The sequence below is a fragment of the Prunus dulcis genome, chromosome 1 (genome assembly GCF_902201215.1).
Source record: "Prunus dulcis chromosome 1, ALMONDv2, whole genome shotgun sequence".
In the NCBI taxonomy this organism is placed as follows: domain Eukaryota; kingdom Viridiplantae; phylum Streptophyta; class Magnoliopsida; order Rosales; family Rosaceae; genus Prunus; species Prunus dulcis.
In genome coordinates this window covers 2,477,120-2,489,694 of record NC_047650.1, presented here as the reverse complement: position 1 = coordinate 2,489,694, position 12,575 = coordinate 2,477,120, and the positions used below count along the sequence as shown (strand labels likewise).

The following is a 12,575-nucleotide window of genomic DNA, read 5'->3' as shown; positions in this document are numbered from 1 at the left end:
CACTAAAAGAGCTGCAGACAGAGGCCACCTAGCAAATGGGCACCACATTAAATCACGTTTTAGCCACATGTTTGATAGCTAATTTTAATTAAGTACAGTAGGAACATGGAGTTTTCTATGCAGCTAGCTGCTAGCTGTTTAATTCTTCTGACATTCATGTGATCTCCATATGAAGGCATTTGCAAAATGGAGATTACCTTCCCACATGATTTTATTGTAAGAGCTTAAATATTATCATATCAATCAACCTTAAACATGATATTGAAAAAAGAGAAAAAGTTTTTAATCAAATCTTCAAATGGTATAAATTCAAGTTAAACTCCATCTTTTTTTTTAAAGTATTTGTCACAATGATTACAGATCGAGAAATTATAGAATAGTATTGAATTAATAGCGAAACTCAAGAATTTGTGCATAGGCTAAAGATGACTTGATCATTGTTTATTTTTGTTATTATTTGTGAGGCGGTGATAGTAGCCCTCAAGTCTTAACCTTTTGTAAGTTGTCTGCATAAAAAAAAACAAGTGACCAACTCCCACTAGCTATGATTAACTTTTGACAAATGCCCTTCATCAGTTTAGTCAAGTTTCATCCCTAGACGTCTTTTTCCACGATATTATCACCAAACAAATCTAAGATTGAAAGGGCAAACAGCTTTAACTATTCAAAGATTTTAACAATTCTTACTCGCTTTACTTGCTTTTATATTGGGAAAATAAAAAGGCAAAAAGACAAAATGAAAGGAAATGAAACAAGGATTGAGAAAAAGAAAGGGAAAATTGTGAGTTGTTAGATGGAGAAGTTCCAACTCATCCACGGGCCATGGCTGTACTTTGTAGAGAGGCCAAGCTCAAGTGTCAATCTGATCAAAAACAGAATTAGAGGAGCAGGTGACACCTAAATCAATTAATTCTAGCTAGCAGCAAAACTTGCAAAGCTAAAAAGCAACAAACTTGCAAGCTAAAAGCAGATACGTTTATAAATCATCACCAAAGTATTGGACCCACCACCACCCCCCCTTACTTTTTAACCTATTTTCCCATGACAAGGGAGAAACATCTGGCTAGAAGGAGGATACAATTGTTTTGTTATTTCTGGTAAATGAAGATATGTTACGTGTGATAATTTTTTTATTTGACATAATGTGATTAGTTGGGAATAGCAAAACAATGCTACTCTCGTTTCACACAAGTTTTTCTACATAATAAGGGGTCCAAATCCAACATATATGCACGGTCAGAATGTTAGGAAACTTAAACAGTTGACCCCATTGGAATTTAGAAGATGCACATACAAATAGCAAAGCAGTTTGCCTACCATTTTACTATTTTCAGAAAGATATACAAACACCTAACTGAAAACGTATGTGCCTATTCTTATAGATAGGTCTAGTTGTGACCATATTGTTAGGGCAGTTCCTAGTGCTTGGGTCAATTCTGTTTGTCTGCGTAGAGTATGAACACTTGGATGTGAAGTCAGAGAGACCCTAGGGGTGATTGTGGTTTGGTTGCTTCTTTTTCTAGTTGACCCAAAAGATATCTCAAGTCAAAACCACTTACCTATTATTGTATTTGTTGTTCCTTAATCATTCAATATGAAACCCAGAAAAAGCAAAGCTCCATGTTTGACTTGGATACATTTTATTGAATAAATTTCTGCACTTAAATTTCACATTTTGTTTCGTTGGTATTCAATGAGAAACCAAAAATCTGATAAATTTCAAAAGAAGAAGAGACCCTTATTTAACACTCTAGTAATTTGAGTACCTACCTGACCCATCATTCATCAGAAAGGAGAGAGAGAGAGAGAGAGAGAGAGAGAGAGAGAGAGAGAATATTGATTAAAAAATTCCACAAAAACAAAAGAAACAAACAAATTCAAAAACCAAAAAACAACAGAAAGTCAGAGTCAGAACCACTTTCAAATGTTTTGAAAATTTTCAACTACTTTAAATACCAATCAATTGCAATTTACAAGCAGAAAAATGAGAGCGCCTCATAAACGCTGCTTCAGAACACACCATCAGTGATTTATTCCCCACTCACCCACATACACACAAAGAGAAAGGTACCATCTTTTTCCCTCCAATCAATTACGCATTCTCACTCCCTCCCCACGCTGGGAGTTCTCAAGTACCCAAGTGCCAAAACACTCAAATTCCTCACTGCTTCCCCTGTTTCAACTTTCTTGGGCAAAATCTCAGCTGCCAATCAATACCATAGCCCGCACGCTCAAAAGGGTATCTCATATTTGCACTTGAGGTTGAGTTTGTGCAAGGGTTTTAATCCGACCCAGTTGCCGTGAGCTTCAGATCTTTGCAGCAATGGTTGCAGAGCCTTGGATTTTGAAGATGGGCAACCAGGTAAGCTCCAATCTCAAGCATGCTCTTCTTCTTCAACCTTCAAAGAAATCAAGCTCCAAAAACCTACCCACCAGCAACAACGCCAAAACCCAGAAGCAGACTATAGGCATTCTCTCTTTTGAAGTAGCTAATGTTATGTCCAAGACTGTGTACCTCCACAAGTCCCTCACAGACTCCGAGATCTCAAAACTAAAAAACGAGATCTTGAAGTCTGAAGGAGTACTGAACTTGGTCTCGTCCGACGAGGCCTATCTTCTCGAGCTTGCAATGGCCGAGAAGCTCGAAGACCTTAACCGGGTCGCAGCGGTTGTGTCCAGGCTTGGAAAAAGGTGTGTTGAGCCTGCTTTGCAGGGTTTTGAGCATGTCTATGCTGACCTTGTTAATGGGGTTATTGATGTGAAGGAGTTGGGGTTTTTGGTGAAGGACATGGAGGGTATGGTTAGGAGGATGGAGAGGTATGTGAACGCCACTTCAAATTTGTACAGTGAAATTGAGGTTTTGAATGAGTTGGAACAGGCCACCAAGAAGTTTCAGCACAATCAACACGAGGAGAGCAAAAGGGCTTTTGAGCAGAAGCTGATTTGGCAGAAGCAAGACGTGAGACACCTCAAGGATGTTTCTCTTTGGAACCAAACCTATGATAAGGTTGTGGAGTTGCTGGCCAGGACAGTTTGTACCGTTTATGCTACTATTCGTGCTGTTTTTGGTGACTCTGTTTTGGGCAAGAACCATGTTGGCCTAATTGGCGGAGCTTCACCACCTCCTATGTCTGGTCCGGTTGACGCGAGAAGGGTTTCTCAGGTGGCTTCTGAGCCACTGAAGAGAGTTCTTAGTAGGAAAAAGGGGTTGCACTCGGGTCCAGTTGAGAAAGCTATGGTGGTGAAAAAGGGGTCAGCTTTTAAGCCGCCTCAATTTGATTCAAGGAGAGGTGAATTGGGATTGTATCGAGCAGAGGATTTTAATTTTCCGTGTGGAACTAGCCCGGGGAGGATTTTCATGGACTGCCTTAGAGTAAGCAGTTCTGTTAATGATGATGATGATGATGATTATGTTGGTGCTGGTAATTTTGAGGAAAGGAGTAGCCAAATTTCAGGTAGCAGTGTTGCAAATGGTGGTTTGAGGAGAGACTGTTCGAACCATTCAGGTTGTTTCAGTCGAACCCAAATGGGTGTTCAATCAAAGAGTGGTGGGATGAATGGTGCCAGGTTTGGTCCCAAGAGTAAGTTAATGGTATATGCTCCTCCTTCTACCGTGGGAGGCTCTGCTCTAGCTTTGCATTATGCTAATGTTATAATTGTTGTCGAGAAGTTGCTTCGCTATCCTTATCTAGTTGGTGAGGAAGCTAGGGACGATTTGTATCATATGTTGCCAACCAGTTTAAGGATGTCCCTGAGGACTAATCTCAAGTCCTATGCTAAGAATTTCTCAATATATGATGCACCTCTTGCGCATGATTGGAAGGAGACTCTTGATGGGATTTTGAGATGGCTTGCCCCGCTGGCACATAACATGATCAGATGGCAGAGCGAGCGTAATTTCGAGCAACAGCAGATTGTTACGAGAACAAATGTTCTTCTGCTGCAGACATTGTATTTTGCTGATCGAGAAAAGACAGAGGCAGCCATTTGTCAGGTTCTTGTTGGGTTGAATTATATATGCCGTTATGAGCATCAGCAAAATGCATTATTGGATTGTGCAAGTAGTTTTGATTTTGAAGACTGCATGGATTGGCAATTGCAATGCGGAGCTTCTTTTGTTGATTGACTACATTATTGGATTTGAAATCGTGAAGATGGTGATAGGGAATTCTTCTTGATTCCTATTACTTGGGTGAAAACATAGATGATAGTTCAACAGGATGTGAATATCTCAACTTTTCACACTGAAGGCTTTGATCTTCATTAATGTATTTTGTTGCAAGGTATGGGAAGCTTTGACTTCTGAAGTACATAATTCTAATTATTTATTAAAAAAAGGGTATCCTTCTTTCGTGTAGAATTGTACATGTGTTCTTGTAAAGTTCGTAGTTTTTTCTTAGTGAAGTCTGTTCATCTTTTTGCAATTCATAATGTTATTCTGGCTAATGTTAATCTCTTAATCAGTAATGGTTCACTCTGGTCACGACTGTTAGTTTCTGATTAATTCATGACCTCTAATCTGATGTTGTTGTCCACAAATACACACATACTAACAAAGATATTCTTAGATATATTTATCCTATTCTCATTTGGTTATGCTAGATCATGTGCTAAGTGCCAAACTACGAAAGAGATGAACTAAAAGTGTTAAATGGTTGAGAACAATTGTGAGCTGAAAGTGGGAGCCGCATTAGGGAGAAAGGAAATTTCCTATCAAATCCGAAACGGTGCTTCTGCAAAGCAGTGTGGCATGTCCTTATGGAAAACCGGAGATTGCTGAAGGTGCCTAGTTGCATTCCAAAGAAAGCGTGAAGGTGTCATTGGGTTTGAAGCACTCCTAAGGTTCAAGTATCTTTTGCACACTAGCTAATGATTTTATTGTTACTATGAGGGTGCAAGCTGTAATAACTCAATAAGCTGCCGGTTAAATTGTTTGAGGGACTGTGTCTATGTTGTCGTCTTAGATGTCCTATAAGGAGGAAGTCATTTCATGTTGTCTGATGCATGGCTCACTTGGAATTTAAACTAATCTGGCTCCTCTTACATCTTTCATGGTGGTCTGGTTTTATAGTTTTACAGCTCACATTTACATGGAGTTAATCTGTTTTGGTATCTGTTGTTTTCAAGCAAAGGATTAAAAATCATGTTATGTACCGGGATTAGGGATTATTCATTGTTTTGCCGTAGCATTTTATTGTAGCTGTCTTGTATCTAGAGGGATATGATATGGGAGACTATTTGATTTGTCTGGATGTTCTCACTCCCAGCCAAGTCATTTGTATCTGTAGGCCTTTGACACAGGAAAATCACACGATGACAAGGGGAAAAAGAGAAAGAATCTATGAATTGAAGCAAATGCCGTCATCAACTCTTCCTTTTTAACTGAATGTTAGATTTTGAACATTGTCATTGCATTTCTAAAGATTCAACAGGAACAGTATAATAATTTTTACTGTTCCATTGACACACTAAAAACTGGCAGTTTATTTATCAGGGCTGAAGATCCTTCTATTTTGATGCCCTGAGATTCCAGATTCCATATAATGCAGAGGTGTTTTTCATGCATTAAAAATCTACCCTGTATGGTAAATTCTGCAAATAGTCTTTCACCTCTCTTTCTGGAATGGTTTCGGGCTAAAATGGGCAGCGTCCAACTGCACTGCTTCTCTCTTCTCGTTTCATATTTGGACCCTGCGACCGCGATGAGCTTCTCATTTGCAAATTTGGATAAATCATTAGCTGTCAATAACCAGAAGAAAAAAGAAGAAGAAAAGAAATAGAAATAGTTACAATGGTGAAGAATTGTGTCAGCCTTAAAAACAATCAATGTGTATTTACAGCTCTATCCAGCAAGGAGTTGCTTGCAGGCAATGTCATGTGGCATTAAACTGGTGGTAGGAGAGGAGGTAGAGGAGGGCACCTGGGCACTGACGGGGGTATTGAAAGAGCCTTCAATATTATTAATGTGGCTTTTGACTTTTGACATCATTACGTCATACTTTGTTTGGTAGTAGGAGTAATGAAAAATTAGAAGAAGTAGTAAATCATAAATGGAGGATGGAGAGGAAGTGTGTTACGATCACAAGGCTAAAACGCAACTAATAAAAACATCACAATCTTTCTACATAATTCCTTGAATTTGTCTATTCTTTTTAAAAGGAAGGATTCTAAATGCTTAGGAAATTTTAGCTTTTATTTTCCTTTAAAGATCAGTGTGAGAATCGAACTCTTGTCATAAGTGTAAAAGTATAAATGCTCTATCGTTAAAGTTATAAGCTTTAAAAAGACCCACATTTTTATAGGATGACTACTGCAAGAGGAACTTGCAATAATTAATATAGAGACTATCAATGAGAGTAAGGGACTTATAGTTCAAGTCAATGGCAAATTTATGATTTGAAAATCAACTGGGCGAAATTTATGTACTAAATTTGATGGTACAAGTGAAGTTCATTAATAAATATAAAAAGATACACATAATCAGGGGACGTAATGAGTGTTATCATCAAATGCATGCTTATACATATATAAAAGCTTAACAAAAACCACAAGTAAATGTCATGCAATACAAAACAACACTATTTAAATCTAACATTTTACCCTACGAGTAGCTTCGAAGTCTTAAATTCTTAAATTATTAATATTATTAACAAACTCTCTTTCATACATGTTTTAAGTATCTAAGAAAATCAACAAATTTGAAGTAAAACTTTCACATATGTTAAGTACAATCCATTAACACACCAAAATGCTTATAAACGACTTGATAAATAAAACCAGTGACAACCCAACCCATGAACAAAACTAAAAAATCTATTAAAAAAAAAAAAGATTGATAGATACCACATGACAACCGAACCCTGTAACACAAGAACTAAATAACCCAACTCATTAACACAACAAACTCATAACCCAACCCATTAATAGGCATCAAACTAAACGATAAAGAGAAAATGAGAGACAAAAGATAATTTTAAAAAAAAACAAACAAGACTCGCACCAGACAATAAGATAAACTTGAGACAGAGGTAGAAATAAGATTTCCACCTTGCCTACAATACCACCCACAGAGAGGCGGAGTGAGAGAGAGGAAGAGGCATTCAATTTTTTGGGTTATTTGCTGGCATCGGATAATTTTTTTGGGTCACTTCGATTATCTTTTTTTTAATCCTTTCAGCTACCCTGCCTCTCTATGGACAAAGTCACAAAGAGTAACTAGGAGAAAAGAATATGTTGATGGCTGGCTGGGCAGCTAGAGATATGGTTTCCTTTTCTTTTTTGGCTGGGGTAACATATCTACCTTTTTTTGCTGAAAATTTTCTGCCGGGTAGCTGCCTAACCAAAAACCGGCTAGATCCGCCACCGACTTGAGTGGTTAAGAGTAGTTTAACCATGCCCTCGAGGTATTGTGTTCAAATTGCATCTCCCTATCATTTGTGTAAAGAAATCAAAACAAATACAAAAAGAAAAAGAAGAAAAAAGGGTATAGGTTAGGCCCGTAATTAATTTTGAAGCCTGCACCAAAGTATTGTTGGGCCTAAAAGATCACATACTTGGACCATTGAGCCTTTTGGCGGCAAGCCCAGGCAGTGGCACCACGTGGAAAACCATCAACTGCCTTTCCGTTCAATTCAATTCCTCCATCACCTCTCCCTCATTTTCCTTTCCCTCATTTTCTCAGCAACCAAACGGAGCATCAACCATTTGAAAGTTTAACTCTTGCACTCTTGCACTCTTGCACTCTTCAACTTCATCAGCAGATTCAATTTTCTCCTCCTAATTCAAACTCTTACAAGCGGAAAACGACGCCGAATCTGCCAATATTGAAAGCATGAAACCAATGAGCTACAGAAGGTTCGTTTCTATAATGCAAATATATTACATCTCTTCTGCATATAACAAGATCTTGCTTTTAAGAAATTTCAGGAAAATTTTATTTTTATCTAGACTCAATTTGAGTGTTGATATCGAGATTGATTAGTTAGATCTTATAATTAACATTGAGTACGAGCTCAATCTGCGACTATCCGAAGCCTTAATCTTGGTAAATTTTACTAATGTAGGTTATTTTCTTGATGAGAGTGAACAAATTTTGGATATAGTGAGGGAAATTTAGCGTTCATTTTACTTACAAGTTTAGAATAGAATTATTGCAATGCTACTTTATTTTCTCAGAGAAAGTACCAAAGGAAAATGCTTTTCACGGATTTTGTCTAGAATTGCTAATGTAGGTGATGAATGGTCTTGGATTAGTTCAGCTAAATGTTTATATGGCATTGAGTTATAGTCTGGATTAGTTAAAACGAAACCTGTAAGAAAGGGGATAAGGTGTTGATTTGCATGATGGTGCAAAACCAGTTGAATTTTTGAAAGTTTTAAGTTGCGGCCATAATTCGAGAGGACGATCCCTTAGATTTGTGTTATTTTTGTGAGAATACACAATTAACTGTACTCTGACGGTTTGGTTTGGAATTAGGGATATACACTGGTGGTACTTGCTTCAACCATCCGTAGTTTAAAAATACTACAAAGTCCATGTTTCTTCTGTTTTGTCGTGGCATAGTACTATTATGTGTATGTTCAACTTGTTTTCTAGTTCTTTTTTAACAAGAAGCTTTGTTCCTTGCAAACCATGCCACAAACCATTGCTACCACAATTTTGAACTTCATCTTCAATGTCACTTTTGAGTTTTAGTTCAAGGCACTGGTGTCAACCCCAAATATGTTGTAGTTTTGAACCAATATGCCTTGTAAAATAATTTGACATAGTAAGTACTAATTTATTTAGGAGTAGTAGGTTTCCCAGGTGAGAACAGTATTTACACTAAATTTGTCTAATACTTGAATATGTTCACTCTTTTTGTAGGGAGCACCGTTCCTCCAAATCAGCTCTTTTAGATGGTCTCGAGGAAGGTGGTCTTAGGGCCTCCTCCTCATACTCCCATGACATTAATGAGCATGACAATGACAAAGCCGTGCAAAGTTTACAAGACAGAGTTGTTTTTCTGAAGAGAGTGAGTTCCATATAAGAAGATCTCTTTACTGGCCATTCAATTGTTGATTTCGACCTTCTTTTCATAAATACCTTAACATGCTTTATATGTTATCAATGAATATCTCTTTCTACAACATTGTAAATTTGATATGCACCCTGTGCTTTTAGACAGTGGATATGTATGCTGTAGCCATTGCATGGCGGATGTTTAGGAATTGATTTGACTGTATCTATTTAGGAGTGGAAGTAGAACATTCATCATTACAGACTTTTCTTCAAATGGTATAACTAGAATCCTACAAACATCGTTGCCTGATGCATAAGCATGAGAGGGTTCAGGTGGCCTGTATTGCCTTTTCTGTCATGGTCCTCAAGATGAACTCAGGTCAATCTTTAGGCCATCCAGTGTATCAGATTTGTCAGTTTTGTTTGTCAGCACCATTATTAGCTACAATAATGTTTATGAATGCATTCAGGTTATGATATGCTCGATTATTAACATCATTGGATAAATTTCTGTGATGCATAGAATAATTGTACAGGAACAGTCCCCAGAAGAGGTGCAGTGCGTTCAATTACATTATGTACTGTACCGACACAGCTTGCCTATTTACCATTGATAAGTCTAGATGCACCTGATCACACGTTTGCAAACTCCTGCAAACCTATACATACCTTCAACAATGTCGTCATACACTGGCATTAGTGTTATACAATATGAGTTCTTGCACGCATGGATTGTACACAAATCTGATGCTAGAAAGAAACTGTTCCTCCTGATGTTATTGATTTATATATTAGTGCAGATAGTAAAGAGACGGGCTGGAGTTTGATCAATGTTTAAATCTTACAAAATGAAAATGTTGTACTTGCCGAGACAAAGGATTTAAAATAAATAAGTAAATACAGGAAAGAATGGAAAATGATCTGGGTTTTATTTACAGTTAACAGGTGATATGCATGAAGAGGTGGAGAGTCATAATCGTTTGCTTGACCGAATGGTATGCTTGTACAGTTTTTATACACTCCTAATTAAATTCGTTGTTTAAAAAACTATTGTATATATGTCTTAACTTTTTTGAGTATACTGCAAAACCAGGGCAATCACATGGATGCATCAAGGGGTATATTGTCTGGAACGATGGATCGGTTTAAGATGGTACCCAAACTAGATCTCCTATACTAACTTTTTCCGTCTCTCTCTCTCTCTCTCTCTCTCTCTCTCTTCTTTTTATATTTTCTCATTTATGGGAGATTAGCTGAGAGATGAAGTTGTTTGCGATGTAGGTATTTGAGAAAAAATCAAGCTGGAGAATGTGTAGACTTGTGGCATATTTTGTGGTGTCCTTCTTAATCATATACGTTCTCTTTAGGTAAAAGTTCATTCTTTCTTATTGCAATATTAATGCATCTTATTAAGCAGGCAAGGATATCTTGGTTTTGAACATTATGCATTGTATTCTGATAGAGATGCTTATGCTTTTGACTGATGGACAAATTGATCACAGGAAAAGAGAGATCAAAAGTATGTGAGTGGGAAGGTGGGGTTGGTGAGATGGAGATTGTTAAGATGCATATGTGGAAAGTGGGAGTGGATGTCTGTCATTATTAATTAATTAAGATAGATTTGGGAATGATGGTAACAATTCAAAGGGAGGGGGTGGCAACATTCAAAGAGGAAAAGAGAAAAAGGAACTAGTGGTGGTTGGATCATGTGCAAGGAAGATCTAAGGTCGCGCTGAAATGAAAAAAGGAAAACGGAACAGTACATTCAAGCTAATGGGCAAAAAAAAAGTGAATGGAGACTAAAAATAACATTGGCTGAAGTAGGAGTTGGACCGAAGCCGCTAAGAAATAAGATTCATGTAATCCACCCAAAGAAAAAAATGTATGGGATTCAAATTGTGGTATAGATTGTTAAATTATCTCTTTCATTCTGCAATCCACATAGCCGTCAATTCCACAAAGTTCCCGATATTAAATTAGTGGCCTACATTGTAAGAATTTTTGGCTTCTACACAAGAATCCTTAAAACTGAACTGCCCCCCTCTCGTTCTCCTATTCTTTCTTTTGTTTTTTGGTTGGGCGTGGGTTTTCAACCGTTCACCAGTGTTTCAGACTTTTCTATGTTGATGGGTCTTTTGCCATTTTAGACTTCATTAGCAATTTTCTATGTTGGCCCATTCAGGGTAGTTTGTTACTTTGCTCAATAAATGATGGTATACGTTTGCAGTCTTGATTGCTTAATCAAATTGTGTGGCTGATGTTGGTTTGCTTCTTGTTTGCAGGATTTGCAGAATCTTTATGCATAGCTGAACCAGAAATATAGAAAGCTCCTTTCCCAATTTTTTATCAAAAGAAAAATGTTGGCCCATATGCAGTAACATCATTGGTGCAAATGCATCTCACTCAAACAGTGTGACAGCATGTGAAAATGATTTCAGAGCTGATCAGCAGAAAGAAATATTTTTCATTTTTCAATATAGAGATATTATGCCTGAAAGGATTGGGCAGCTGCTGGAGGTGAGCTGCTTGTTGAATTGTACAAGAACACATACTGAACTTTTGTTTCTTGTTTTACATTTTAAAAGACCTTGCACTTTGCTCTTTCTAATGCATGGCTTTATGTCTCATGGCATCTTTCGATTAAGGCATCATGCAAACTGATCATAAGAAGAAACCATGCCAGCATTCATACATACCATCCTAGGTACATACATACATACATACGTTCATGCATATGCATACATACTCTTGAATGCAGCTTGCTACATAAGGGGAAGCGTTTATGTGGGGGAACAAACACAATGGCATGGCCTTACCTGGCTAAAAAGCTGCATTGCTTTGTTACAGGAAAGTATTAGAATTCAGTTTGTTGGTTAGGGTGGGCATTTTATACTCTAGTCAATGTTATCATATAGTACAAACTATTTTAGTCTGATGGTGATGGGTAATTTGCCTCTGTATCAAACTGGGCCAACTCTCAAGGACCTCGGGTACAGGGGTAAATGCTCTTAACCAATTGAGCTGCAAGACTTGTCATATTTGAATGGCAGGTGAGCCATATTTGGGTTAGGGTTATTTTATTAGATAATCAGGGAAGCAAATTGTAGGCTTGATGGCAAGTCAACCTGGGTGCCTATGAAGCGTCATCCTTGTAAATTTGGATCTCAAAACAACTACTTTGGACCTTGGTGGCCGGCATGTTATTCTAATCAAAATAAGACTTCTCTCAGCAATGCAATTTGCAGCTCAACTAGAACAAGCAAGTTCCTTGTGGTAACCTTAGACTTTGCCCAATTTGGACCTAAATATTTTCTAATGGCCAAGTGGGGATAACTGGTTTGACGTGAAATTACAAATCAGCTCATTATTTCTTCCAATAAAGGGGATTAGGTATAGGGCCAAAGGAGATTACGTATATAACCCAAATGAAGGGGCTAATAAGGTGGTGATGCCCTTCTTGGTCCCCACTGATGAGAGTGCACATCCATAAAATAGCTAAATATATTGAGTTTGTAGGGTATATGGGACTTGATTAAGTTTGTTTTGTTTTTGTTTTTGTTTTGTCAATGACTTA

At 37.6% G+C, this 12,575-nt stretch overlaps 2 protein-coding genes across 3 annotated transcripts; both read left to right on the top strand.

Annotated features, from left to right (window-relative positions):
- Positions 1 to 1,925: 1,925 nt before the first annotated feature.
- Positions 1,926 to 5,052, top strand: LOC117614906 (protein PSK SIMULATOR 1). The gene is made up of 2 exons (XM_034343835.1): positions 1,926 to 4,283; positions 4,603 to 5,052. Exon 1 carries the CDS (start codon positions 2,324 to 2,326, stop codon positions 4,124 to 4,126), a length of 1,803 nt encoding a protein of 600 aa, XP_034199726.1. The 5' UTR covers positions 1,926 to 2,323; the 3' UTR covers positions 4,127 to 4,283; positions 4,603 to 5,052.
- Positions 5,053 to 7,652: 2,600 nt separating this feature from the next.
- LOC117614077 (bet1-like SNARE 1-1) lies at positions 7,653 to 11,860 on the top strand. 2 transcript variants are annotated; one of them, XR_004583829.1, is made up of 7 exons: positions 7,653 to 7,854; positions 8,867 to 9,014; positions 9,940 to 9,996; positions 10,095 to 10,154; positions 10,283 to 10,368; positions 11,284 to 11,518; positions 11,849 to 11,860. XR_004583829.1 is itself a non-coding variant. In XM_034342760.1 (6 exons), exons 1-6 carry the CDS (start codon positions 7,832 to 7,834, stop codon positions 11,309 to 11,311), a joined length of 402 nt encoding a protein of 133 aa, XP_034198651.1. In that variant the 5' UTR covers positions 7,653 to 7,831; the 3' UTR covers positions 11,312 to 11,626. The 2 variants fall into 2 exon arrangements, 1 of the variants encoding a protein (XP_034198651.1); XM_034342760.1 differs by lacking the exon at positions 11,849 to 11,860 and having other exon boundaries at positions 11,284 to 11,626.
- The last annotated feature ends 715 nt before the right edge of the window (positions 11,861 to 12,575 follow it).

Bases quoted from the DNA above. Each gene is read 5' to 3' on its own strand.
- LOC117614906 (XM_034343835.1), top strand. From the start codon at position 2,324: ATGGTTGCAGAGCCTTGGATTTTGAAGATGGGCAACCAGGTAAGCTCC.
- LOC117614077 (XM_034342760.1), top strand. From the start codon at position 7,832: ATGAAACCAATGAGCTACAGAAG. The intron at 7,855-8,866 runs GTTCGTTTCTAT...CTCTTTTTGTAG, and splicing joins AAACCAATGAGCTACAGAAG to GGAGCACCGTTCCTCCAAAT. The intron at 9,015-9,939 runs GTGAGTTCCATA...TTTTATTTACAG, and splicing joins GAGTTGTTTTTCTGAAGAGA to TTAACAGGTGATATGCATGA.